Consider the following 23,828-nt stretch of genomic DNA (forward strand, 5'->3'; position numbering starts at 1 on the left):
CCCAGAAATTAATATGCATCTTATTGCTAAACTGTACATCAAGATTCCAATGCCAGGAAATGATCGTGCACTCTGCCGATCTGAACTACAAGGGTTAATTGTCAAGAATGAATTGCGCACAATACTGCTGATTCAACCATCAAGATTCAAATGTCAGGAAATGATTGCGCACTCTGCCGATCTGAACTGTAAGGGTTAAATGCCAAAAATGAATTGCGCACACTGCTACCGATTCAACCATCAAGATTTAAATGTCAGGAAATTATTGCTCGCTCTGCCGTTCTGAACTGCAAGGATTAAATGCCAAGAATGAATCGCGCACACTGCTATCGATTGCACCATCAAGATTCAAATGCCAGGAGATGATCGCGCACTCTGCCGATCTGTACTGCAGGGGCGCACACTGCTGCCGATTCAACCATCAAGATTCAAATGCCAGGAAATGATCGCGCACTCTGCTGATCTGAACTGCAAGGGTTAAAGGCCAGGAATGAATTACGCACACTGCTGTCGATTCAACCATCAAGATTCAAATGCCAGGAAATGATCGCGCACTCTGCCGATCTGAAATGCAAGGGTTAAAGGCCAAGAGTGAATCACGCACACTGCTGCAGATTCAGCCATCAAGATTCAGATGACAGGAAACAATCACACACACGATTTAATCCAAAGACCAAAACTCGAAAAATCTCAAGAAACGGAGTTAGTGGCCTAACCTGACCTCTGCCTTACCGCCCTGCTTGAGGATCACTAAGGTAATGAGGACAGGGCCTGGAAATATCCAAGTAGGCCTGCGGAACAAGAGCCCTGGAAACTGCTGCTGCTCTGCACCGGGACCTCTGAATAGTGAGCACGTGGAGCTGGGCTGGGTACCTTAAATAGACCCAAGCCCGGCCCACTGCCACACCCAGCCACACCTAGTCAGGCTGCAGGAAAGGCTTGAACAATACATTGCAAACAGTATTAAAGACATATCAATATAAATACCTGCAATGCAAAAAAGTTAATATGCAATATCAGCACACAATGCATGAATTATTACATTGCACAAGTTTTGTTTCTTTGCATTATGTTGCCCATAGAGCGCACATTGTCCTGGTGTTGACACCACCATCCATAGTGGCATGGGGCTTAGTTATGGAAGCAAAGAAGCCTTTAGACCTGGCCAGTTTGGCACTTTTGGGGTCACCATCATATGACCAGTCTGAGTCCAGCAGCGGGAATCAGGTCCCCAAGGCAACAAGGGTCACCAGCATTTCCAGCTGTGGCAGGATAGTCAGCATGGCAGTGTGTCTCCAGTGCCACCAACCACTATGAGACACAATGTGCCCTGGCCAAACTTGATCAGTCACCAAACCAAGGCTAGCATATAGTCCTGCTCCTCTGTCTCCCAGCTGGCACAGTCTGGCAAGTCCACTGGCAAGCCTCCCCACAGCAGGATTGCAGTCCTATGATATGAGGTCACTGATAGCCTCAAGGCAATGCCACCCTAAGGGTAAGGGGTTGCATCACACTCACAGCTTTGTAGACAGTGACTCCAAGAGAGAGCCTGTCCTCCTGTGCTTCACTGTGGGTGGAACTATTTTGGGAGGGTCCCACACAGGTAATGTCACTCTGCAGCATAGCAATGGGAGCAAGAGCAGTCTGTACAGTGACAGAGCTTGCTACATCTTGCCACAACAACTTTGTTGCATAACCATTTATCTACAGGACACTCCAGGAGGTGCTGGTTACTCTCTTGGCTGCAATACTTGCCCCCTTTGAGGGCAAGGGTCACCTGAGGGAGGGGAAGGGATCACCCCCACCTCTTTTTTGTGGCCAAGGGTGCCCTGTGACAAAGTGGGGCTGCCCCACTCACTGCAGCTGGCCCCTTCCCAGACCAGCTATACACTTGTCCATTTCATCTCATATCCAGCAGTCTCATCTTGTGCAGCTGGAAGGTTGTCTCACCCATGCCTCCATCCGCAGCCCCTTTTCTCTGAGTCTGTGGTATCCATCTCTCCTCTCCCATGCCATGGTCTTCTGACCCACTGGGAAAACCAGTGCATGCAGCCCTTCACCTCTCTGGTGCTGTATGTCACCTTTCCCTGCCTCACGGCCACCGGGCCGCCTGGCCTCTTCACAGTCCCAGGCCATAGCTCCATGTTCTCAATGTGCAGTTACTGTGCCCGCACTGGGGGGGCTATAGGAAGATGGCCCCTGGTCTCGATTGGGGCCTGGGTAGCAGTTTAGGCCGGGTTACTCCTCCAGATGAATATTGGGCTTGGAGAGCTGATAGAGCACAGTATTCCTTTACAAAATACAAGGGAGGCCTTAACTACTGTATTGGCGCTTTTTCCTAACTTGGCACATTGACCAAACTATAGAAATTCCTAGTTTCTTTGAGCAAGACTGGGGATGAGTACAGAGTATGTACTGAACAAATTATAAAACCAGCAAGAACTAAGGCAAGCTGTGTCAATGAAACTACTCAGTAAACAAGGAGACCAAAAAGCCTCGGAACCCTGTCTGCAGGTTAAGGGTCAGGAAGCTAAAATTACCCAAGTTGTAGCATAGGGATCAATACGCCAGCTAAATAACCTGTGACCCTTTGGGTTAAAATGTCCATGGAGTGGCTAAGGAAGTGGTGAGGAGGGAATGGCAGAGCAGGAGAGATGCCGATTATGTTGTTTGTCAAATTGCAATATGAACTTACTGAGGCTTTTCTGCTCAGCAGAACTGTAACTGCAGGGTAGAGACAGTATAGCTGGCATAACCAGTATGACTGGCCTTGCCCCATATGCACAGCCTAAATAGCAGTTGTTGGAAATGGCCCTTTCTGCAGGGTTTCCCCTGTCTTTTGGCTTCTCGCTTCTGACCTCCTGTTTTGATCCTGTGCTGAATTTTGTTTTTGATGGCTTTAGGACTCTGGGCACTTTACCGCTGCTGACCAGTTCTAAAGTGCAAGTGCTCTCTGTCTAAACTGTATTGGTAAATGGTTTATCCATGATTGGCTTATTTGATTTGCTAGTAAGTCCCTATTATAGTGCACCATATGTGCCCAGGGCCTGTAAATCAAATGCTCTTAGTGGGCCTGCAGCACTGATTGTACTGCCCATAGGAGTGGCCATGTAAACATGTATCAGACCTCCCACTTCAGTGTCTCTGTATGCAGATTTAAATGCCAATTCGTCCTTGCAAGTGCACCCACTTGCCAGACTCAAACTTTCCCTTTTACTTCATGTATGTTACCCCTAAGGTAGGCCCAAGGGAGCCCCATGAGTAGGGTGCAGAGTATTTAACCCCTTAGCTGCTGGGCCTTTCCCCCCCAGTGCTGAGCCCTTTTTTGGCTATTTGGGGTAGTTCGCGCTTAGGGCTTCATAACATTTTTGTCCACATAGGCTAACCACGCCAAATTTGCGTCCTTTTTTCCAACATCCTAGGGATTCTAATGGTACCCAGAGTTTGTGGTTTCCCCTGGAGGAGACCAAGAAAATAGCCAAAATACAGTGAAAATTTCGTTTTTTCCAAAAAAATGGTGAAAAAGGGCTACCGAAGAAGGCTTGTGGTTTTTTCCCTGAAAATGGCATCAACAAAGGGTTTCTGGTGCTGAAATCACTATCTTCCCACCTTTCAGGAACGGGCAGACTTGAATCAGAAAACCACATTTTCCAACACAAATTTGGCATTTTACTGGGACATACCCCATTTTTACTATTTTTGGTGCTTTCAACCTCCTTCCAGTTAGTGACAGGAATGGGTGTGAAACCAATGCTGGATCCCGGAAAGCTAAACATTTCTGAAAACTAGACAAAATTCTGAATTCAGCAACGGGTCATTTGTGTAGACCCTACAAGGTTTTCCTACAGAAAATAACAGCTGAAATAAAAAAATATTTAAATTGAGCTGAAAACAACAGCCATTTTTCTTTATGTTTTACTCTGTAACTTTTTCCTGCGATGTCAGATTTCTGAAAGCAATATACCGTTTTGTCTGCTGGACTCTTCTGGTTGCGGGGATATAAAGGGCTTGTAGGTTCATCAAGAACCCTAGGTACCCAGAGCCAATAAATGGGCTGCACCCTGCAGTTGGTTTTCATTCTATACTGGGTATACAGCAATTCATTTGCTGAAATATGAAGAGTGAAAAAGAGGTATCAAGAAAACCTTTGCATTTCCAAAATGGGATCAAGATAAGGTTTTGAGGAGCAGTGGTGATTTGCACATCTCTGAATTCCGAGGTGCCCATACTAGCATGTGAATTGCAGGGCATTTCTCAAATAGACGTCTTTTTTACACACTCTCTTATATTTGGAAGGAAAAAATGTAGAGACAGATAAGGGGCAATAACACTTGTTTTGCTATTCTATGTTCCCCCAAGTCTCCCGATAAAAATGATACCTTACTTGTGTGGGTAGGCCTAGCGCCCGTGACAGGAAATGCCCCAAAACACAACGTGGACACATCCCATTTTTTGACAAAATACAGAGCTGTTTTTTGCAAAGTGCCCACCTGTAGATTTTGGCCTGTAGCTCAGCCGGCACATAGGGAAACCTACCAAACCTGTGCATTTTTGAAAACTAGAGACCTAGGGGAATCCAAGATGGGGTGACTCGTGGGGCTCTGACCAGGTTCTGTTACCCAGAATCCTTTGCAAACCTCAAAAAGTGGCTAAAAAAACAAGTTTTCCTCACATTTCGGTGACAGAAAGTTCTGAAATCTGAGAGGAGCCACAAATTTCCTTCCACCCAGCGTTCCCCCAAGTCTCCCGATAAAAATGATACCTCACTTGTGTGGGTAGGCCTAGCGCCCGCGACAGGAAATGCCCCAAAACACAACGTGGACACATCCCATTTTTTTACAAAATACAGAGCTGTTTTTTGCAAAGTGCCTACCTGTAGATTTTGGCCTCTAGCTCAGCCGGCACATAGGGAAACCTACCAAACCTGTGCATTTTTGAAAACTAGAGACCTAGGGGAATCCAAGATGGGGTGACTCGTGGGGCTCTGACCAGGTTCTGTTACCCAGAATCCTTTGCAAACCTCAAAAAGTGGCTAAAAAAACAAGTTTTCCTCACATTTCGGTGACAGAAAGTTCTTGAATCTGAAAGGAGCCACAAATTTCCTTCTACCCAGCGTTCCCCCAAGTCTCCCGATAAAAATGATACCTCACTTGTGTGGGTAGGCCTAGCGCCCGCCACAGGCAATGCCCCAAAACACAACGTGGACACATCCCATTTTTTGACAAAATACAGAGCTGTTTTGTGCAAAGTGCCTACATATAGATTTTGGCCTCTAGCTCAGCCGGCACCTAGGGAAACCTACCAAACCTGTGCATTTTTGAAAACTAGAGACCTAGGGGAATCCAAGATGGGGTGACTCGTAGGGCTCTGACCAGGTTCTGTTACCCAGAATCCTTTGCAAACCTCAAAAAGTGGCTAAAAAAACAAGTTTTCCTCACATTTCGGTGACAGAAAGTTCTGGAATCTGAGAGGAGCCACAAATTTCTTTTCCAACATTTCAGCTTTGCAGGGTATTCTGGGTAAGAAAACTTTGGGGAATCCACACAAGTCACACCTCTGTGGACTCCCCCGAATGTCTAGTTTCCAGAAATGTTTGGGTTTAGTGTGTTTCTCTATATGGCCGCCGAATCCAGGACCAAAAACACAGGTGCCTGCCTTACAAAACCAGTTTGTTTTGCCATAGATAATTTTGATGTCTCCACAATATGATTTGGGTGGTGGAATTTGGGGCTGAACTAAATTGGGGAGCTCCCAAGAGAGCACTCTCTCTCTCTCTCTCTCTCTCTCTGCTTGCCGCCGCATTCACCTGCTCTCTGGGTTGGCCTAACCCACTATTACCCAGTTGCACGAACAGCTTTCGAAGGGACAGCAGGACTGTCCTCATCACCTCCCTCATAATGTACTGGACGAGGAGTTATCGAATGGGACTCCTTTGACTGAAAAATCACTCCCAGAGTCTGCGCCATTGTCCTATCCCTCAGATGCTGTCTCAGTATCTGATGTCTCAGTCTCTGATCCTATGTCAGAGCGGTCCTCTATAACCCGAGTGCAGGCAGCAGTCATCCATCTAGATGCCATCTCTGCTATTGGCTAAACTGTTGCTCTAAAACACTAGCCTACGTAGACAGTCACAAAATCGATGGTGTGTGTGAGATAAGTGCAACAGTAGAGGCCACCTTACCTGCGCTTCTTCCCTCAATCAGCACGTACTTTCAAGACACTCAAAAAACACCTTGTCACATACCATTCGTCACAGTCTTTAGCACCTCCTGCGCCCAGTCCAACAATCATTATTGGTGCTCCCACTCCCTCCTCCTCGGATTCCTCATTACCACCCAGCAAAAGTGCCCTTCATCTCTCCATAGCCGCCCTCCACCCCGCACATACATTTCATTGGTATTATAGCGCAGGTAATGGCTGACTTTACTAATGTACTCAGCTATTTACATAAAATACAGATTTGCTCTTTGCAGTAGGCATATAAACCTTCTGTGCTTCTTTATGGCACTAAAAATGCCACTAGACAAGTCGGACCCTTTTCCCCCCAGGGAAACCACACACATATTGACAAAAGTGATATATATATGACAGCCAACCACCTGAAACTCAACTCAAGCAAAACCGAAATAATCCTCTTTGGCCCACACAAAAACACCTGGGACCCCTCATGGTGGCCCACCACGCTAGGCTCTGCACCCACCCCCGCCAACCACGCACGCAACCTCAAATGGATCCCCACAGAGACCAGAAAAACTGTCACTCACGCACTCATCAGCAGCAGGCTTGATTACGGAAACGCCCTCTACGCCGGCACCACTCTAAAACTCAAGCACAAACTACGCGCATCCAGAACTCAGCAGCACGACTCATCCTCGACCTCGCCCGACACGAACACATCTCTCCACACCTCAAATCCCTCCACTGGCTCCCCACTGACAAAAGGATCACCTTCAAGATCCTCATCCTCGCACACAAATCACTCCACAACACAGGCCCTGCCTACCTCAACGAGAGTCACCTTCCACACCCCCACACGAAACGTCCTCTCAGCTGACCTCTCTCTCGCCTCTGTCCCCCGCATCAAGCACACCACCACCGGGGGCAGATCCTCCTCCTACCTTGCACCCAAAACCTGGAACGCCCTCACAACCCACCTTCACAAGACCCAAAACCTACTTCTTTTCAGGAAGGGCCATAAAACCTGGCTTTTCGAACAGTGAACCTCCCAGCCCCTTTCCCTCCCCCCGTCCCCCCCTCCAGTGCCTTGAGACCCTCACGGGTGAGTAGCGCTCTTTATAAATCTTTGATATATATATAGATCTACCTCTATATATATATATATATATATATATATATCTACCTACATAGATATATCTATAGATATATATCAATGTACATAGATATATCTATCTACATAGATATATATATATATATATATTTTTTTTAGTTGTTTTATGGTTTCCTTGGGGGCCAAAATGGCCCCCAGGGAAACCCTACAACATTTAAAAAAAAATATTGCCCCCACAGGGGGTCACCCTGCCCACGGGCGACCCCCTGTCATTTTTTTTTCCTTGTTTTTTCCCCAGGGGACACCTACCTTTTTTTTAATAAAAAAATATGCCCGGGGGGGGGGGCCTGTTTTCCGAGGGGGCTGCCCCCCCCAAAGTGAAATCCCTGGCGTCTAGTGGTGTTTCCTGGCCCCCGATCGCAGCTGTCTGCGATCGGGGCCAGGAAACACTTTCAGAAGGCCTCATAAGAAAGGGGAGACTCTCCCCTTTCTTACGAGGCCTTTTGAAAGTGTTTCCTGGCCCCTGCGATCGGGGGGCCAGGAAACCTGAAAGTGTTTCCTGGCCCCCGATCGCAGCGGGGGCCAGGAAACACTTTCAGGAAGGCCTTGTAAGAAAGGGGAGACTCTCCCCTTTCTTACGAGGCCTTCCCGAACGTGGGAAAGGCCGTTTTCCCCATCAAAGCAGGAAGCGGCCGCAAGGCTGCCTCCTGCTTTGATGGGGAAAACACCTTTGAAACGTCAGCGCGCCTCGCGGCGCGCTGACGACACAAAGGGGCGGGTGGGGGGCGGGGGGAGACACGGAAGCTTCCGTGTCTCCCGGGGGAAGGTTTAAAAAAATAAATAAATCCTCGGGTGCGACGCACCCAAGGATTTATTAATACCCTTCCTGGTGTCAGCCACTGGTCGTGACCCGCACCAGGGAGGGTGTGTGGGCGTCGGCCAGTGGCCGACGCCCGCATCCAACAGGTTAAAAGGTAGGACATGTTTACATGTCCTGATAGTGAAATACTGCTAACTTTGGTTTTGACTATTGCAAGGCCTATCTCTCCCATAGGTTAACATGGGGAGTGCCTTGAAATACCTTTTAAGTGTAATTTCCCATTGAGAGCAGATAGAGTTGTGAGGTTCGGATTCTCTGAACTCACAATTTAAAAATACATCTTTTAATGAAGTTGGTTTTTAAATTGTAAGTTGGAAAATGCCACTTTTAGAACGTGAGCATTATATTACTTAACCATTCTTTGCCTCTGCCTGTCTGGGTCAGGATGACAGTTGGGCTGTTTATGAATTCACTCTAGAGAGTCACACAAAAGGAGCTGAGGTGTACCCTGCATATCCTGATGGGTCTTCCTGAGCTAGAGTGGTGGGAGGAGCTGACTTCTACAGCTTACTAGGGCTGTGCCAGTCCTCACACAAAGCAGTCTCCAACCCCCCGGAGTGTGTCTGGAACGAGGACAAGGAAAGGAAGGGTCTTGTGCACTACAAAGATTTTCCTTTGAAGTTTGCCTACTTGAAAGGCAGAAATGAGTACTAGTTTTGTACCTCTGAGATCACCACTTTAGAACACTTCTGGACTGAGGACATTCTGCTAGGAAGAAGAGCAGGATGCTGTAGGAGGGACTGCCACTCTGCGTGTTGCTTTGTTGTGCTGGACTGCTGCTTACTGCTTCTGTCCTGGGAGTGAAAGGACTGGACTTTTCTTTCAACATCCTGCTTTCCAAGGTTCTCCAAGGACTTTAACTGAGCTTGCCTTCTTTTAAGAAGTCTCAGGGACATCAAAGACTTCATCTACCAGTGCACGGGCGCTTTTGCTGAGAGGCCTTACTTGCCAAGAGGTGCCAGATCCAGTCCCTGGGCTCTTGGAAGTGGAAGCTGGTGTCCTGAGGAAGAAAATCCACGCATTGACACGCCACAGCTGAATATCGATGCAACGCCTGAAGAAATTGAGTCATTGCTTGTCTTGCAGTAAAATAATAGATGCAGCGCCTGTCTTGCGGAGGAAGAATCAACGCAGCACCTGTAGGACTGACACAGTTCTGTTCCATCATGGCTCCATCCTTAAAGCGCGTCTGGATTTTCCATGCATCGTATCTGGGCATCACTTTCTCATTGACCCCGCACTGTAGTAAGGAACCGAGGCTGCTTGATCGGAAATCAGCGCATCGCCTCTCCTGCGAGGAGGGAACTGACACGTCACCTCTCCTGCAAGTAAGGAACTGACACATCACTTCCACTGCCAGTGAGGAACCAACATATTGCCTCTCCTGTGAGGAGAGAATCAACGCATCACCTCCCCTGCCAGTAAGGAACTGACGCATCACCTACCCTGCGCAGTAAAGAACCAACGCATCGCTTTGCTTTTCTGATGCAACACCGCATTTTCGGCCCGCATTTTCTTTGTTTTTGACGCATTCCAGGCACTGTGTGTTAAAAGGATATAACCATTGATTACTATCGGTTAAGACTCTTTTAAACCTTTAAAAAGTTATATTTTTACTTGTGTATGTTGGATTGTTGTGGATTTGGCCTTTTCTTATTCACATACATGTTGGACGTTTTTCAGGGTTGGAGTACTTTTGTGGTGTTTGTGGTGTTTTCGCTGTGTGTGTGTGTTTATAAATACTTTACACATTGCTTCTGAGATAAGCCTGACTGCTTGAGACAAGCTACCAAGGGGGTGAGCAGAGGTTATCTTAGCTGTGTGACTCTCTTACCCTGACTAGAGTGAGGGTCCCTACTTGGACTGGGTGCAAACCACTGACATCTAGCAACCCCATTTCTAACAGCAGTAACAGGACAGAGCTTGTAAAGGGAGTGATGGAAGCCGAAGGTCTTAAGGCATCATAGCAAAGGGTGCATACGGTAAGTGTTAATCATGAGAATGAATACACAACATTGCCTAGTAAAGCAGAGATAAGGAAGAGGTAGGGAGCAGATGTACTAGTAATGGCTAGGGAGACAAGAGAAGTTAGATGACAGAGGTAAACTGTCCCATGAGATATATTTGAATCAAAAGTCTGGTGTCAAGAACATTGCAGATAAGCTTGACACCAAACAGCACTGGGCCCTTTGTATAACGTGCTTTTCGCACAAGTTTTTCAAATTCAAATGACACTACACAAACCTAAAATTTTGCCAGGCACCAAAAGTCGATGTAAGCCACTTTTTGCTGTTTCATTCTAACTGACTTTAATGCACTCTATCAAAATAATTGTGTTGCTGTCTTGCAAGAGACCCTAACAGACCATTGAAAGACTCCAGTAGCCATCTTGAGACTGGAGTTCAGTTATTGCAATCAACTCTAACAAACTGAGATTCTAGCATACCATCCACAATGGAGGAGACACAGCCAAGTGCATTGATGTGAACAAATGTGCTAAAACAGGTTGACTTGCAGGTGCAGGAGAAGAATCAAACTATTAATGAATTAAGAAATGAAATAGCTGAAAAAGGCTCCACAAAACCAGCAGTATTCACCTGTTGACCACAAGATAGATTATTAACCCATTCTACACACATAGAGAGCAGGAGACAATTTCCTAGTTTCTTTCTCCTACACAAGATAAATAAACACAAAATGACATCTAGGCTAGGAAAAATGGGGACAAAGGATTTAAACCACTATTCAAGTCTACCGCAGGTATTAAAAAAAAGAATTGCAATAGACGCTTCACCCACTAATAGTGGCATGATTCTTCGTTGGTGCATATCCGCACCCTGGTAGATTGATATCACCAGAGCGGACTCAACCAAAAATGGTGTTCTTAAATAAAGTATCATACTGGATAGAAGGATGGATCCAAGAAAGAAAAATACTGTTAAAAATACCTCTTGGTATACCCCAACTTCCTTTTATTCTATGGTACCGAGGGTATGAGTAAAAACACATAGTGGGGTTTAAAGGGAATTAGTGTCCCAAAAAAACTCTTATTACGCCAACATGTTTCGGCCCATGCCCAGAGCCAACCTAGTTCTGGGGGCTTCATCAGGGCTGTCAAACTGTCCCTGTCAGTCCACACATGTACTCCATGTATAGTTCTGAGGCCTAGTGCTCTTTTACCTGAGGTAAACTTAAATAAACATTTCTGTCCTTTGTTCCCATTTTTCCTAGCCTAGTTGCCATTTTGTGTTTATTTAGGATTATCAACTTGGTAGCTAGGACATTATTCAATTTACTCCAGCACACTACCACCACTGTTTTTTTTCACACGGTGTTTGACTATTGATCAAAAACCAGGCCATGTTTAGATTTCTGAAACTCATCTTCTTGATACTCCACAGAATCTCACCAGACTACTTCACCAACATACTGACCAATTACACACCAACTAGGAATTTTAGTACCACCAACAAGGACCTGCTAGCGGTTCCCAAATACACCAGGGGTGCATCTAGATTCCACCCCTACATGTTTAAGCTCTGTACCAGTGTACCTCACGGTTCCTCAACCCACGCCTCTGAGGAGCCTATCCCTCACTCACTGAGTTTAAAACCACTCTGAAATGTAATCTAATGCATTGTGAACATACAAATGGATATTAAGACATTTTGCAATCTAAGTAGGTAGGTTTACTATACAGTCTCAAGTAAATTGTTCATGTGTTGTTGTGTTTGTCAGATGCCCATCTAAATAAACAGCATCTCTATACGTGTCTATGGCACCTGGTTTAGGTTATGTATACCTTCCTACTATCTACAGGTTTTTTTCTTGGCCTTTTGCATGAACGAAACGAATAAACACATTTAGAATAGACCAAAATTGGTGGATACACCGAGTTCCTGACATGATAGCCCAAGTAAGAAGTGCTGCTCTATTTGCAAAATGTTTTTCAGTCTGCTTTGGTATTGTGTAAATGTTAAATCGTGCAGTAGTGTACTGCTTCCTGTTGCTTCATGTGTTAAAGTCCCTGGGGACTGAAGACTGGAGCTCGACTGACCTGTACCACATGGGAACAAAAGCTGTGCATACAATGGAACAAGGATCAACACAGAACGCCATCCAAGGAATTGTGTAAAGTTCCGCTTTTGGAATTCAAAACCTGCAGTTTTGTGCAAACATTGTAGTTTTTTTTTGATTGACTGATTCACTAAATTTGTCACATCGAGGATGAAACCTTGTGTATTTATGAATGGCTCATGGACATTGATTGGCCAAAATGTCAAGGGTAGCAGAAGGGACATCCCATGCCCTTTGACCGAAGGATGGCTTTACAGGAACTGGCACCACATGTTCTTTGACCCAATTGACGTCCTATCATACTAGCCAACTTTTTAGAAGAGGAAAGTTGGGAGAATTAAAAAAAAACAAAAATGATTGTGAGAATGTATTTCTCCCATAGATTTCTATTGAAGCAGAGGCAATTTCAGACGGGAGACAGGCAAAATAAAGCTATATTTTTGGCTTAAAAATGGGGACTCTCCCGTCTGAATCGGGTCTGTTGGCATGTATGTCAAGTGACCTTTGACTTGATGTTGATGAGCGGTGTCACTGTGTTCTGGACGGGTGTATTTAACTCATATATTAAGAAAGTACTGTACGTTGTCACACGCTCATGACATGTTTGCTTTCAAGGTACCCCTATTTACAGGTATAAACCTCATTTTGCCAACACTTTACCATAACTTTTAGTCACTGAATGTTGTGTTTCTTTTCCACTGTTATTCATCATTTAGTCTACTTATTTTCAATAAAAAGTTTAAATTAGAACAATATTTCAATAACGGAAGTAGCTTCAGTAATGGCGACAGATTGCGAGTCATGCATAGCGCTCAGTTGTTGAAATCCTCAATGCAAAACCCATAGTACTTACATATTACCCAGCTTTGAAAGGGAAATTCCAATGCTGACACATGATATTCAATGACGTACAACATATTTTCTGCTTGAGCCATTGCACTGAGCATTTTTTTTTTTTTTTTTTTTTACAAAGGAAGGCATAGTGGGCTTCATAAAAGGCTAATATCCCACAGTGCAATGCGTCTACGTACACTTGTTGCATATTTCAAAATATACACGGCCCAACTCCCTATGCACAGCATATTAGCTGTTAAGTGAACTGTAGGAGGCTGGCCTGGCTTGTAGTGGGTACCAGAGGTACTTACACCTTGTGCCAGGTCCAGTTATCCCTTATTAGTGTAGAAGAGGTGTTTCTAGCAGCTTAGTCTGATAGAAGGTAGCTATGGCAAAGCAGCTTAGGCTGAACTAGGAGACATGTAAAGCTCCTACTATACCACTGGTGTCATATGCACAATATCATAAGAAAACACAATACACAGAATTACTAAAAATAACTTTATTTTTATGACAATATGCCAAAAGTATCTCAGTGAGTACCCTCAGTATGAGGATAAGATATATACACAAGATATATGTACACAAACCAAAATTATGCAGGTAATAGCAAGAAAAGTAATGCAAGCAGTGTAAAGTTACAGTAGATTGCAATAGGAGCACATAGGTATAGGGGCAACACAAACCATATACTCCAAAAGTGGAATGCGAACCACGAATGGACCCCAAACCTATGTGAGCTTGTAGAGGGTCACTGGGACTGTAAGAAAACAGTGAGGGTTAGAAAAATAGCCCACCCCAAGACCCTGAAAGGTAGGTGTAAAGTGCACCTACTACCCCCAGAGAGCACAGAAGTCGTGATAGGGGGATTCTGCAGGAAGAACAAACACCAGCAATGCAACAACAGTGGATTTCTGGACCTGAGTACCTGTAAGACAAGGGGACCAAGTCCAATAGTCGCAACAGTGTCGAGAGTGGGCAGGAGCCCAGGAAATGCCAGCTGAGGGTGCAAGGAAGCTGCCACCTGTTGGAAGAAGCTTGGAGTTCTGCAAGAAAGAAGAGGACTATGAACTTCCCCTTTGGAGGATGGATGTCCCACGTCGCGATGAAGCTTGCAGAGGTGTTCCCATGCAGAAAGACCGCAAACAAGCCTTGCTAGCTGCAAGGGTCGCGGTTAGGGTTTTTGGATGCTGCTGTGGCCCAGGAGGGACCAGGATGTCGCCACTTGGATGAGGAGACAGAGGGGGCGCCCAGCAAGTCAGGGAGCCCTCACAGAAGCAGGCAGCACCCGCAGAAGTACCTGAACAGGCACTTAGAAGAAGAGTGAACCGGAGTCCACGCGAAGTCACAAAAAGGAGTCCCACGACGCCGGAGGACAACTCCGAAGGTTGTGCACCTCAGGTTAGAGCGTCGGGGACCCAGGCTTGGCTGTGCACGAAGGAAATCCTGGAAGAGTGCACAGGAGCCGGAGCAGCTGCAAATCTCACGGTACCCAGCAATGCAGTCTAGCGTGGGGAGGCAAGGACTTACCTCCACCAAACTTGGACTGAAGAGTCACTGGACTATGGGAGTCACTTGGACAGAGTTGCTTAGTTCCAGGGACCACGCTCGTCGTGCTGAGAGGGGACCCAGAGGACCGGTGATGCAGTCTTTTGTTGCCTGCGGTTGCAGGGGGAAGATTCCATTGACCCACGGGAGATTTCTTCAGAGCTCCTGGTGTAGAGAGGAGGCAGGCTACCCCCAGAGCATGCACTACCTGGAAACAGTCGAGAAAGCCGGCAGGATGAAGCGATACAAGGTTGCTAGTAGTCGTCTTGCTACTTTGTTGCGGTTTTGCAGGCGTCCTGAGCAGTCAGCGGTCGATCCTTTGGCAGAAGGTGAAGAGGGAGATGCAGAGGAACTCTGATGAGCTCTTGCGTTCGTTATCTGGTGAGATCTCCAAAGCAGAGACCCTAAATAGCCAGAAAAGGAGGTTTGGCTACCTAGGAAGGAGGATTGGCTACCAGGAGAGTTAAGAGCCTATCAGAAGGAGCCTCTGACATCACCTGCTGGCACTAGCCACTCAGAGCAGTCCAGTGTGCCACAGACACCTCTGTTTCCAAGATGGCAGAGGTCTGGGACACACTGGAGGAGCTCTGGGCACCTCCCCTGGGTGGTGCAGGTCAGGAGAGTGGTCACTCCCCTTTCCTTTGTCCAGTTTCGCGCCAGAGCACGGCTGAGGGATCCCTGAACCGGTGTAGACTGGCTTATGCAGAGATGGGCACCATCTGTGCCCATCAAAGCATTTCCAGAGGCTGGGGGAGTCTACTCCTCCCCAGCCTTCACACCTATTTCCAAAGGGAGAGGGTGTTACACCCTCTCTCAGAGGAAGTCATTTGTTCTGCCTTCCTGGGCCAGGGCTGCCTGGACCCCAGGAGGGCAGAAACCTGTCTGAGGGGTTGGCAGCAGCAGCAGCTGCAGTGCAAACCCTGAAAAGGCAGTTTGGCAGTACCCGGTTCTGTGTTAGAGACCCGGGGGATCATGGAATTGTCCCCCCAATGCCAGAATGGCATTGGGGTGACAATTCCATGATCTTAGACATGTTACATGGCCATGTTCGGAGTTACCATTGTGACACTGTACATAGGTAGTGACCTACAGTGCACACGTGTAATGGTGTCCCCGCACTCACAAAGTCCGGGGAATTTGCCCTGAACGATGTGGGGGCACCTTGGCTAGTGCCAGGGTGCCCACACACTAAGTAACTTTGCACCCAACCTTCACCAGGTGCAGGTTAGACATATAGGTGACTTATAAGTTACTTAAGTGCACTGGTAAATGGCTGTGAAATAACATGGACGTTATTTCACGCAGGCTGCAGTGACAGGCCTGTGTAAGAATTGTCAGAGCTCCCTATGGGTGGCAAAATAAATGCTGCAGCCCATAGGGATCTTCTGGAACCCCAATACCCTGGGTACCTCAGTACCATATACTAGGGAATTATATGGGTGTACCAGTATGCCAATGTGAATTGGTAAATTTAGTCACTAGCTTGTTAATGACAAATTTGGAAAGCAGAGAGAGCATAACCACTGAGGTTCTGGTTAGCAGAGCCTCAGTGAGACAGTTAGGCATCACACAGGGAACACATACATATAGGCCACAAACGTATGAGCACTGGGGTCCTGGCTAGCAGGGTTCCAGTGACACATAACAAACATACTGACGACATAGGGTTTTCACTATGAGCACTGGGCCCTGGCTAGCAGGATCCCAGTGAGACAGTGTAAACACCCTGACATATACTCACAAACAGGCCACAAGTGGGGGTAACAAGGCTAGAAAGAGGCTACTTTCTCACATGAACTTCATTTGGTTTGTTGTAACTGCGACTCACACAAAAAGAACCGATGATGGACGGAATGGTGAACAATGCAAACATTCACCCTCAGTCACAAAGATCTGGGTTTAATCCATTATTTTTTTGCTCACCTTGCCACCCCAGTTTGGACCCAGCCATATGCAAATCAATCTTGACCCTGTTCCTCATGGTAACAGTCCAGCCCGAACTGCCAAGCCAGGTCCTCCCTGGACCGCAAACAAGCATCCTAGGACCGGTTTCAGGGTATCACCCTACATCATCTAGGCTAGCTTGAATCCAGTGGCCCAGTGAGCACGGGACCCACGTCTGGGCATACCCTTCCCACTTGGGGTGACAAATGCAAACCCACAAAATTGTTTTTCTTCATTCCAGTGCATTTTCATTTGTAAATTAATCCCTTATCAATGTTCAAAAATGACCCCCAGTAAAACAGTCAGGTGGAGAGTTATGCCCAGGTGATGCGTTAAGAAGCTAAGACAGATTGCTGGAGGTCCAACAGTAGGAAAGTGGAGAATACTCCATTTATTAATTACTCAATTTAATGGAGCATTACAAAAAAACTGTTTGGAAGTTTAGAAAGTGGTCCCAGTGTTCTTCGTTTTCAAAGGTAAGCTTTTCACTAGTGTGACTGCATAGGGGCAGATATTATCTTGAAGAAAGAAATGCAGTTTAAAACCAATTTAGAAATCCGCTTGTAAAACTGCAAATTTTTAAGAGGTCGAAGCTAATCTTTCAGGTTTCTAAACTGTGAAAACATCCTTGGTGCATCATGCTTAAAGTTTAATTAGAGCTGTTGCTGCTTCTCCATACGCAGCTGCTTTCCCCCACTTTTCACTGTCCAAATATTTGGCTGATGACCAAACTTGCCTCCTCTCTCCCGCCCTACCCTTACCACTGGTGAGACAGTGGCTTTCTGACCTTCGTCTGCCCATCTGCCTTCAATTCGAAGATAAATGCAGGTTGAAAGGGGAAACACCCGGAACAACGACTCCTAAACCATGAAGTAATGGAAAACGACGCGGTGAAGGAGGAGGTAAGTTGGGCTGGGACTGGGGCTGTTTTTTCGAGGGTGGTGTGGGGGGCTCGGGTGATTAGGGTTGGGGGGAAGAGGGGTCAGGGTTTAGGTTTTAGGGGTGGGTTGGGGTGCTTTAGGTTTTAGGGGTGGGTGGGGACTCAGGGTATTTTTAGTTTTTGGGAGTGGGGTGGGGGCTTGGAGTGATTAGGGTTTGGAGGGAGGGGGGTCAGGGTTTAGGTTTAAGCGGTGGGTTGGGGATTAGGGTGCTTTAGGTTTTCGGGGAGGGGGTTGGGGTTGTGGTAATTTTGGGGGTGGGGGTTGGGGTGGTTGTGGGGGGGAGGGGTCCCGGTAATGTTTAAGTGTGGGGGGCTGGGTGGGAAGCATGCGGGAACCGTGCATGCTGATCACTAATGCCTTTACCAGGAATGCTTTTACAATGAAAAATCATTGTAAAGGCATTCGTGGTAAAGGCATTAGTGATACCAACGAGTTCGTTGTTCCGAACTCGTTGTTGAGCCATGGGTGCTTGAAGCACTTGTGGTTTCAGCATATAACCGGTTGAAAGGAGCAAGGCCCGCAGGAAGTTAACTTGGCTTTTAGAGAGCCCTGTTTATTGGTGGTGTTCCCCATTTATTTTGCAGAAGGGGCCCGAGGGCAGTAACAATGGTTGCAGGTGCGACTTCTACCCACCCCTAAAGGACGCCTGTGGAATGACTGTGCTTAGGGTGTATAACATATAAATGATGAGCCCTCCCTGAAATAGTAATATTGGGTGTGAATGAAGATGTACTCTACTTTGCATCATAAAGGAAACTGCATTATACTGTAGGCATCCACTTAACATATTATTATAAGAAAATAGTATACACAGGGCTCAAATGATACGGATGTAACTGCATATACAATGTATTGTTTCTAAATGTGTACCTTTAGGCGAATAACTTAGTATTCCCATAGGGCTGAAATGTTCTGCTCTATGACCATGCTTATTGGGGCATGGAGTGCGGAAAGGGCTTTGTGTATGTGTGTGTATCAGAATACATTTTTATACTCAATGAGGTGCATTTTTTCAAAAGTAAATATCTTACAAGTCCTGTGTGATATATAATAGTTTAGGAACAAATAGGGCGACTTTTTTAAATATTGCACCTTTACCTCTAAGCAAGTGGTTCCACGTCAAAATCAAGTGTATGACACTTTTGGGACTCACCTTCGATTACATGTAAAAATATTTTGTGTAGGCAGTGGCTATTAATTTTTTTACACTAATTAAAGCGCTATCTCTGACAATACCGGTGCATTTTTTGGGGACGCGTGTGTTTGCTTTCAGTGTCATCAAGATTCTGTGGCCGGTTCATCTTCAGTCGAAATCTCCTATTTACATACAATACCGGATATTTCAATGACCCATGTTTGACACAGTTTAAAAGCACGAGTTGGACATTCAATTTAAAAGGTTGCAAACTTACAAATAGCAAATTATTTTATTTATGCCTTCACTTTTTTTTACCGAATGAGATGGGATCTAGATGTTTACAAATTATGCAAAGGGGACTGAAACTGCATAATCTACAACCTGGCGTTGGTTAAAGGCTGTTGAAATTTCTTAAATTGTTTCATCAAGTGGGTAGAATTTATTTTATTTGTAGTTTTTCACGATTTGTCCCTCTGCTCATCATCTCAATCGTCTCTCCACTGCAGGCAGGAATCGGAGGAGGCTTTCTTTACACGCTTGGCGTCCCTGCCTTAAATGAAATATCACGTGTTAGAGTGTTGACAGATGACGCAGTAGATCTGGTAATCTGCTCTCCAGACATGCAGTGGATAGTGGCTGCAAATCTGTACAATGTCCATGAACTTCCAAAGGTAGGTTTTAAAACGTCAACAGGTGTATTTTTTTAATCTCTTCTTGCTTTTTTCTGTAAATGCTGCCCTTTTGAAAATGACCCTCAGTGTTTTCTAGCTTGTGCCTCAAATGCTTTAACAAAATCCTCCTCCTAGTTTTAATTTCAAGCAATCTAAACATAGAGATGTTGTTCTGAATGGCTGTGTTTGGCACAGAAGCCAATGCACATTGTCTGCCCTACGGTCAAAGTAATTCTTGTTTGTGTTAATGACATGGAGGGGAAACATTAACATTTGTATTACACTACACAGCAGCAACTTTGTATAAATCACCAAAACTAGTCAAAAAATAAAAGCACTTGTCCATCCTCAAGAAATGGACTGCAAGTTAGATGTTACAGCTTCAATTCTCTAAGCTCATGCAATATTTACTGAGAAAAACACTGGGCCTAATTCACAAACTGCACTTTGTAGTAGGTTTTGCAGTACTACAGTTGTACTGCAAAACCTACTACAAAGTGCTATTTACAAACTGTACTTTTATAGTAACTTTTGTAGTAAGTTCCTAACTCCATTATTTTGCATGGAAGGGTGTTCTAATGCCAGTAGTTGGCCTTATGTAGTGCTGGACTTAGTACAAAAGTTTAAGTTACTACAAAAGTGCAGTTTGTGAACAATGAAAAGTAGTAAACTTTTCAAAAGTGTGCGTTACCTTTATGAATCAGGTCCATTGAGTTTCAGCTCCTCATTTAGGCCCAGATATAAGAGGGCTGTGCGCCTTTCTAACGCCACATTAGCATCATTTTTTTGATGCTATTGTGGCATTAGAATGCATGCATCGCGTCACTTTCTAACTCTTTATGCCACATTATGCCTGCGCCAGGCATAATGTATGCAAAGTGGGCGTTCCCTCATTAGGGTGGCCAAAAAAATGGAGCAATGAAATCTAACAGATTTCCTTGTACCATTTGTTTCCGCACTTCTAACGCCTACTCAGAGCAGGCGTTAAATGGAGGCTTCCATTTGTTTCAGTGGGCCTCTGGGTGCTTTGCAGGATTAGCGTCAACATTTTTTACTCTAATCCTGCAAAGCGCCAGACTAGCGTAAAAAATTATAACACTAGTACCCCTGACTACCGCCATGGTGCACCGTATTTTAAATACGGTGCGCACATGATGCTGTTAGGGGAGTGCTAAGGGGCGCAAGGAAAGTGGCACTGCAGTGGGTGCAGCGCCACTTTTCATAAATCTGCACCTTACTGTTTTAATTGCAATTTATTACATTCATCAAGTACTGGTTGACGTGCGGTGTATTTCTAGTGCACTTACACATGTGGCACAACAGTGAGAGGATTCTACTAATGTGTTTCGTAATTGTTTCAAAAGACAAAATATAACATATTTAATTAGTAATGTAGCCGCTATAAGGAATGCTACGAAATAAGTTTTTGTTCTTGACGTGGGTGGCATCCAAAACGAACTCATGGCTTCCCTTATCCTTATCAATACACTGATGGTTGCTTAGTATGCAATTTAGTAATTGCACTGTAACTTCAGATTTTTTTTTAGTTTTTCTGAATGGGCATTCTCATCGGACATGGAATTTCATGGCATCTTATTTTAAGAAAGTCGGCAGTAGTAAATAATGGGAAACTGTCATCGATCTTCATAGGTTACACATCCATGTGGTGTCAGTGGAAACACCATGCGATAAAAAGAGCGTAATTAACACAGATTCAAGAAATTCAGCTCCAAATGAGGGAATCAGCTTTCAGAGAACCTGCAGACTTAAGTTCATTCAGAATATCTGCTGTTAACAGAACAGAATTTATAATCTGTCTGCATATTTCTGCTCCACATCAACAAGTTTGGAATAGAAAACAATCTATTTTATGTTCTGTGCTTGCTGCTGGGTTGTTGTGGCTTGCTAGAACTGTTCATAACAAATGTCAATATTACCAGCTTGGTGGCACAATGTTATCATGGTATGATTCAAACCTATGATGTGCAAGTCACACAGTTAAATTAGTATATGGTCCATTAATCAATTGAGTTATAGCAGCTTTTATTGTCAAAATTCCATTGCGACCTGAAATAATTAGAACTGTTTAATACTGCATAATACAGCTCGTTTGAAACTAAGTATGTGCTGTTTATTAATGGCTGTGCATCTTTTTAAAATATTTTTCAGTGATGGCCTACTATGTAATACGATTTGAATGAAGAAGAATTATTAAGGATTAGATATTGGCTAATCCTATTATTTGTGTACGTCTGTGTGTGTATCAATACCACTTTCATTTATTCAGTATTTTATTTGACAGTTACCTCTTACTCCTGCTTTGTCATATTCCTTCACCATTATGCCATCTTTTATATTGCCTTTTGTTGCATTCTGTTTCATGGTATTTGCTGCTGTGGTCAAAAGCAGAAACAGTGAGTTGCGACCCACTTGTTTGTCACAAGCCGTTTTTTGTTGTGTCATGAAAGTCCTAGGAGTAAATAATGATTCCTTTAAATTCTGTACTTATCTTGCCACATTTGTTACATTTCAAATACAGAGGTCAAATGTCAGGCTATGTCTTCTGACAAATTGCTGACTAGTTTTTTTAACAAGGGAATTTGTGTTTTCAACTCCTCTCACTTGGCAGTCAAAGAAAGAAAAGTAAAGTCAGTTATGTGACACTGGAGTAGAGGGAGTGTAGAAGGAAAGTGGTGTTACAAAGGCTCCCACAGCCCCTGCGGTGCGGGGGGCCCCCTTAGAACAATTAATCAATCATATATTTGTATAGCGCTGCTTATCACCCGGGGGGTCTCAAGGGGCCGATGGGGGGATTCGGATCAGTCGAAGAGGCTGGCCTTGAGGTCCTTCCTGAACTGAGCCAGCGAGCTGGACTGCCTGGAGTGAAGCAGCAGCATGTTCCAGGTCTGTGTGGTGAGGTAAGAGAAGGATCTTCCTCCAGCCGTGTTCTTCTGTATCCTAGCAGTGGTGGCGAGGGCCATTTGAGCAGAGCAAAGTTGCCTAGGAGGGTGCATAGAAGGAGAGGCGGTGGTTGAGGTAGGCAGGTCAGTTGTTGTGTAGGACCTTGTAAGCATGTGTAAGGAGTTTTAAAGTGATGCGTTTTTTGATGGGGAGCCAGTGTACGTCTCTTAGTTGGGTGGAGATGTGGTTGTGGCGGGGGGTGTCCAGGATGAGTCTGGCTGCAGTGTTCTGTATTCTCTGGAGTCTAGTTTGGAGTCTGGATTTTTCAGTGAAAGAAGGTGGCATCTTTGAAGGCTTTGTGGTCTGTTGTGCTCTTGCTGCTTCTCCACTTTATCTTGCGTGGTTTGAAGCTGCGCTTAGATTCTTGGAGGTCGGGGCAGAACCTGCTGGTTTCCTGTGGTGTTGATTGCCGATTGGTATCCCTGGGGGGGGGGGTAGAGTGTTGGTGCAGTTGGCGATCCATTGATGGAGGTTGTGGGCCGAGGCGTTGGCGTCCGTGGTGTCCAGTGGTGGGGAGTAGCGGAGTGCAGCGGTGAGCTGGGCTTTGATGACCTTGCTCCAGCTTCTGCACGGAGGCGTCGGGCATGGTAACATTTGGTGGTCTTGGTGGAGGAAAAATGGACACACTGGTGGTCAGTCCCATGGAGTTCGGAGATGTGTGAGAAGGAGATGTTGTTTCCAGTGGAGAAGACAGGGTCGAGGGTGTGTCCTGCTGAGTGCGTGGGGAGGTTGACCAGTTGTCAGGCTCCTGACTACATATGGGGTAAGGGGGGCCCTTACAGGTACTTAGCGGGGGTCCTCCTTAAGTTTCATTACGCACAGTGGAAGGAAAGGTAGCATGCCATTTTATTAGTAATACACAACAAAATATAAATAAATATGTGTAAATGAACTGCATACATTCAGGAGGTAGGAAAGCAAAACTGAAGCACATTTTTTTCTAATTCTGAAGTGTGACGGAAACAAATATTTTAGTACGATCAAACCAAATCAATGCAATTTACTTGGTGATGTACAAATGATAAATATTCACTGCAACCTGTTTTTCACACATAATTTGTATGCAGTATACTTGTATCAGTAAAACGTACGACTGTCCAAATTTAGTGGCCATTTCAATGGAAAATATTCTGTCTATAAATGATAGTGTGCTTTACTTTAATTAAAAAATCTCCCACCTCATGTCCATTAAAGCTAGGCGGGTCGTGGAAGCTAGTTGTTCTTAAAAGTTGGTCTTGGAAAACGTTTGGGAAGCACTGTTTCAAACACAAACACTATAATGTCTGTCAGTAGTTTTTCATTCAAGTCTATAATAGAAGATTTCCAATTTTATCAATATCCATCATTAGTAGGTCTGCATCTCATTATGACGTTGTCTAGTATTTTCAAATGATGGTAGTGGTTTACAAACAACAACTTAAATCCTGTTACTCATTTAATCCTCAGTGGTCCAGGTACCTACAGCTCCATCAGGTAGATTTCTCTTGTCAGGAATTTTTCCCTGATATTTCCACCACTACGGTCTTATTTACAATTTCCAGCACCT

At 45.1% G+C, this 23,828-nt stretch overlaps 1 protein-coding gene across 5 annotated transcripts in view; it reads left to right on the forward strand.

Annotated features, from left to right (window-relative positions):
- FBXW12 (F-box and WD repeat domain containing 12) overlaps positions 1 to 23,828 on the forward strand; it is a 289,079-nt gene that overhangs the window by 101,951 nt on the left and 163,300 nt on the right. For all 5 annotated transcript variants that reach the window (XM_069206399.1, XM_069206396.1, XM_069206398.1 and 2 more), the window contains one exon: positions 19,157 to 19,321. In XM_069206399.1, the coding sequence (XP_069062500.1) occupies positions 19,157 to 19,321 (165 nt within the window). The remainder of the gene's footprint in view (positions 1 to 19,156; positions 19,322 to 23,828) is intronic.

The sequence above is a fragment of the Pleurodeles waltl genome, chromosome 9, assembly GCF_031143425.1.
Source record: "Pleurodeles waltl isolate 20211129_DDA chromosome 9, aPleWal1.hap1.20221129, whole genome shotgun sequence".
Taxonomy (NCBI): Eukaryota; Metazoa; Chordata; class Amphibia; order Caudata; family Salamandridae; genus Pleurodeles; species Pleurodeles waltl.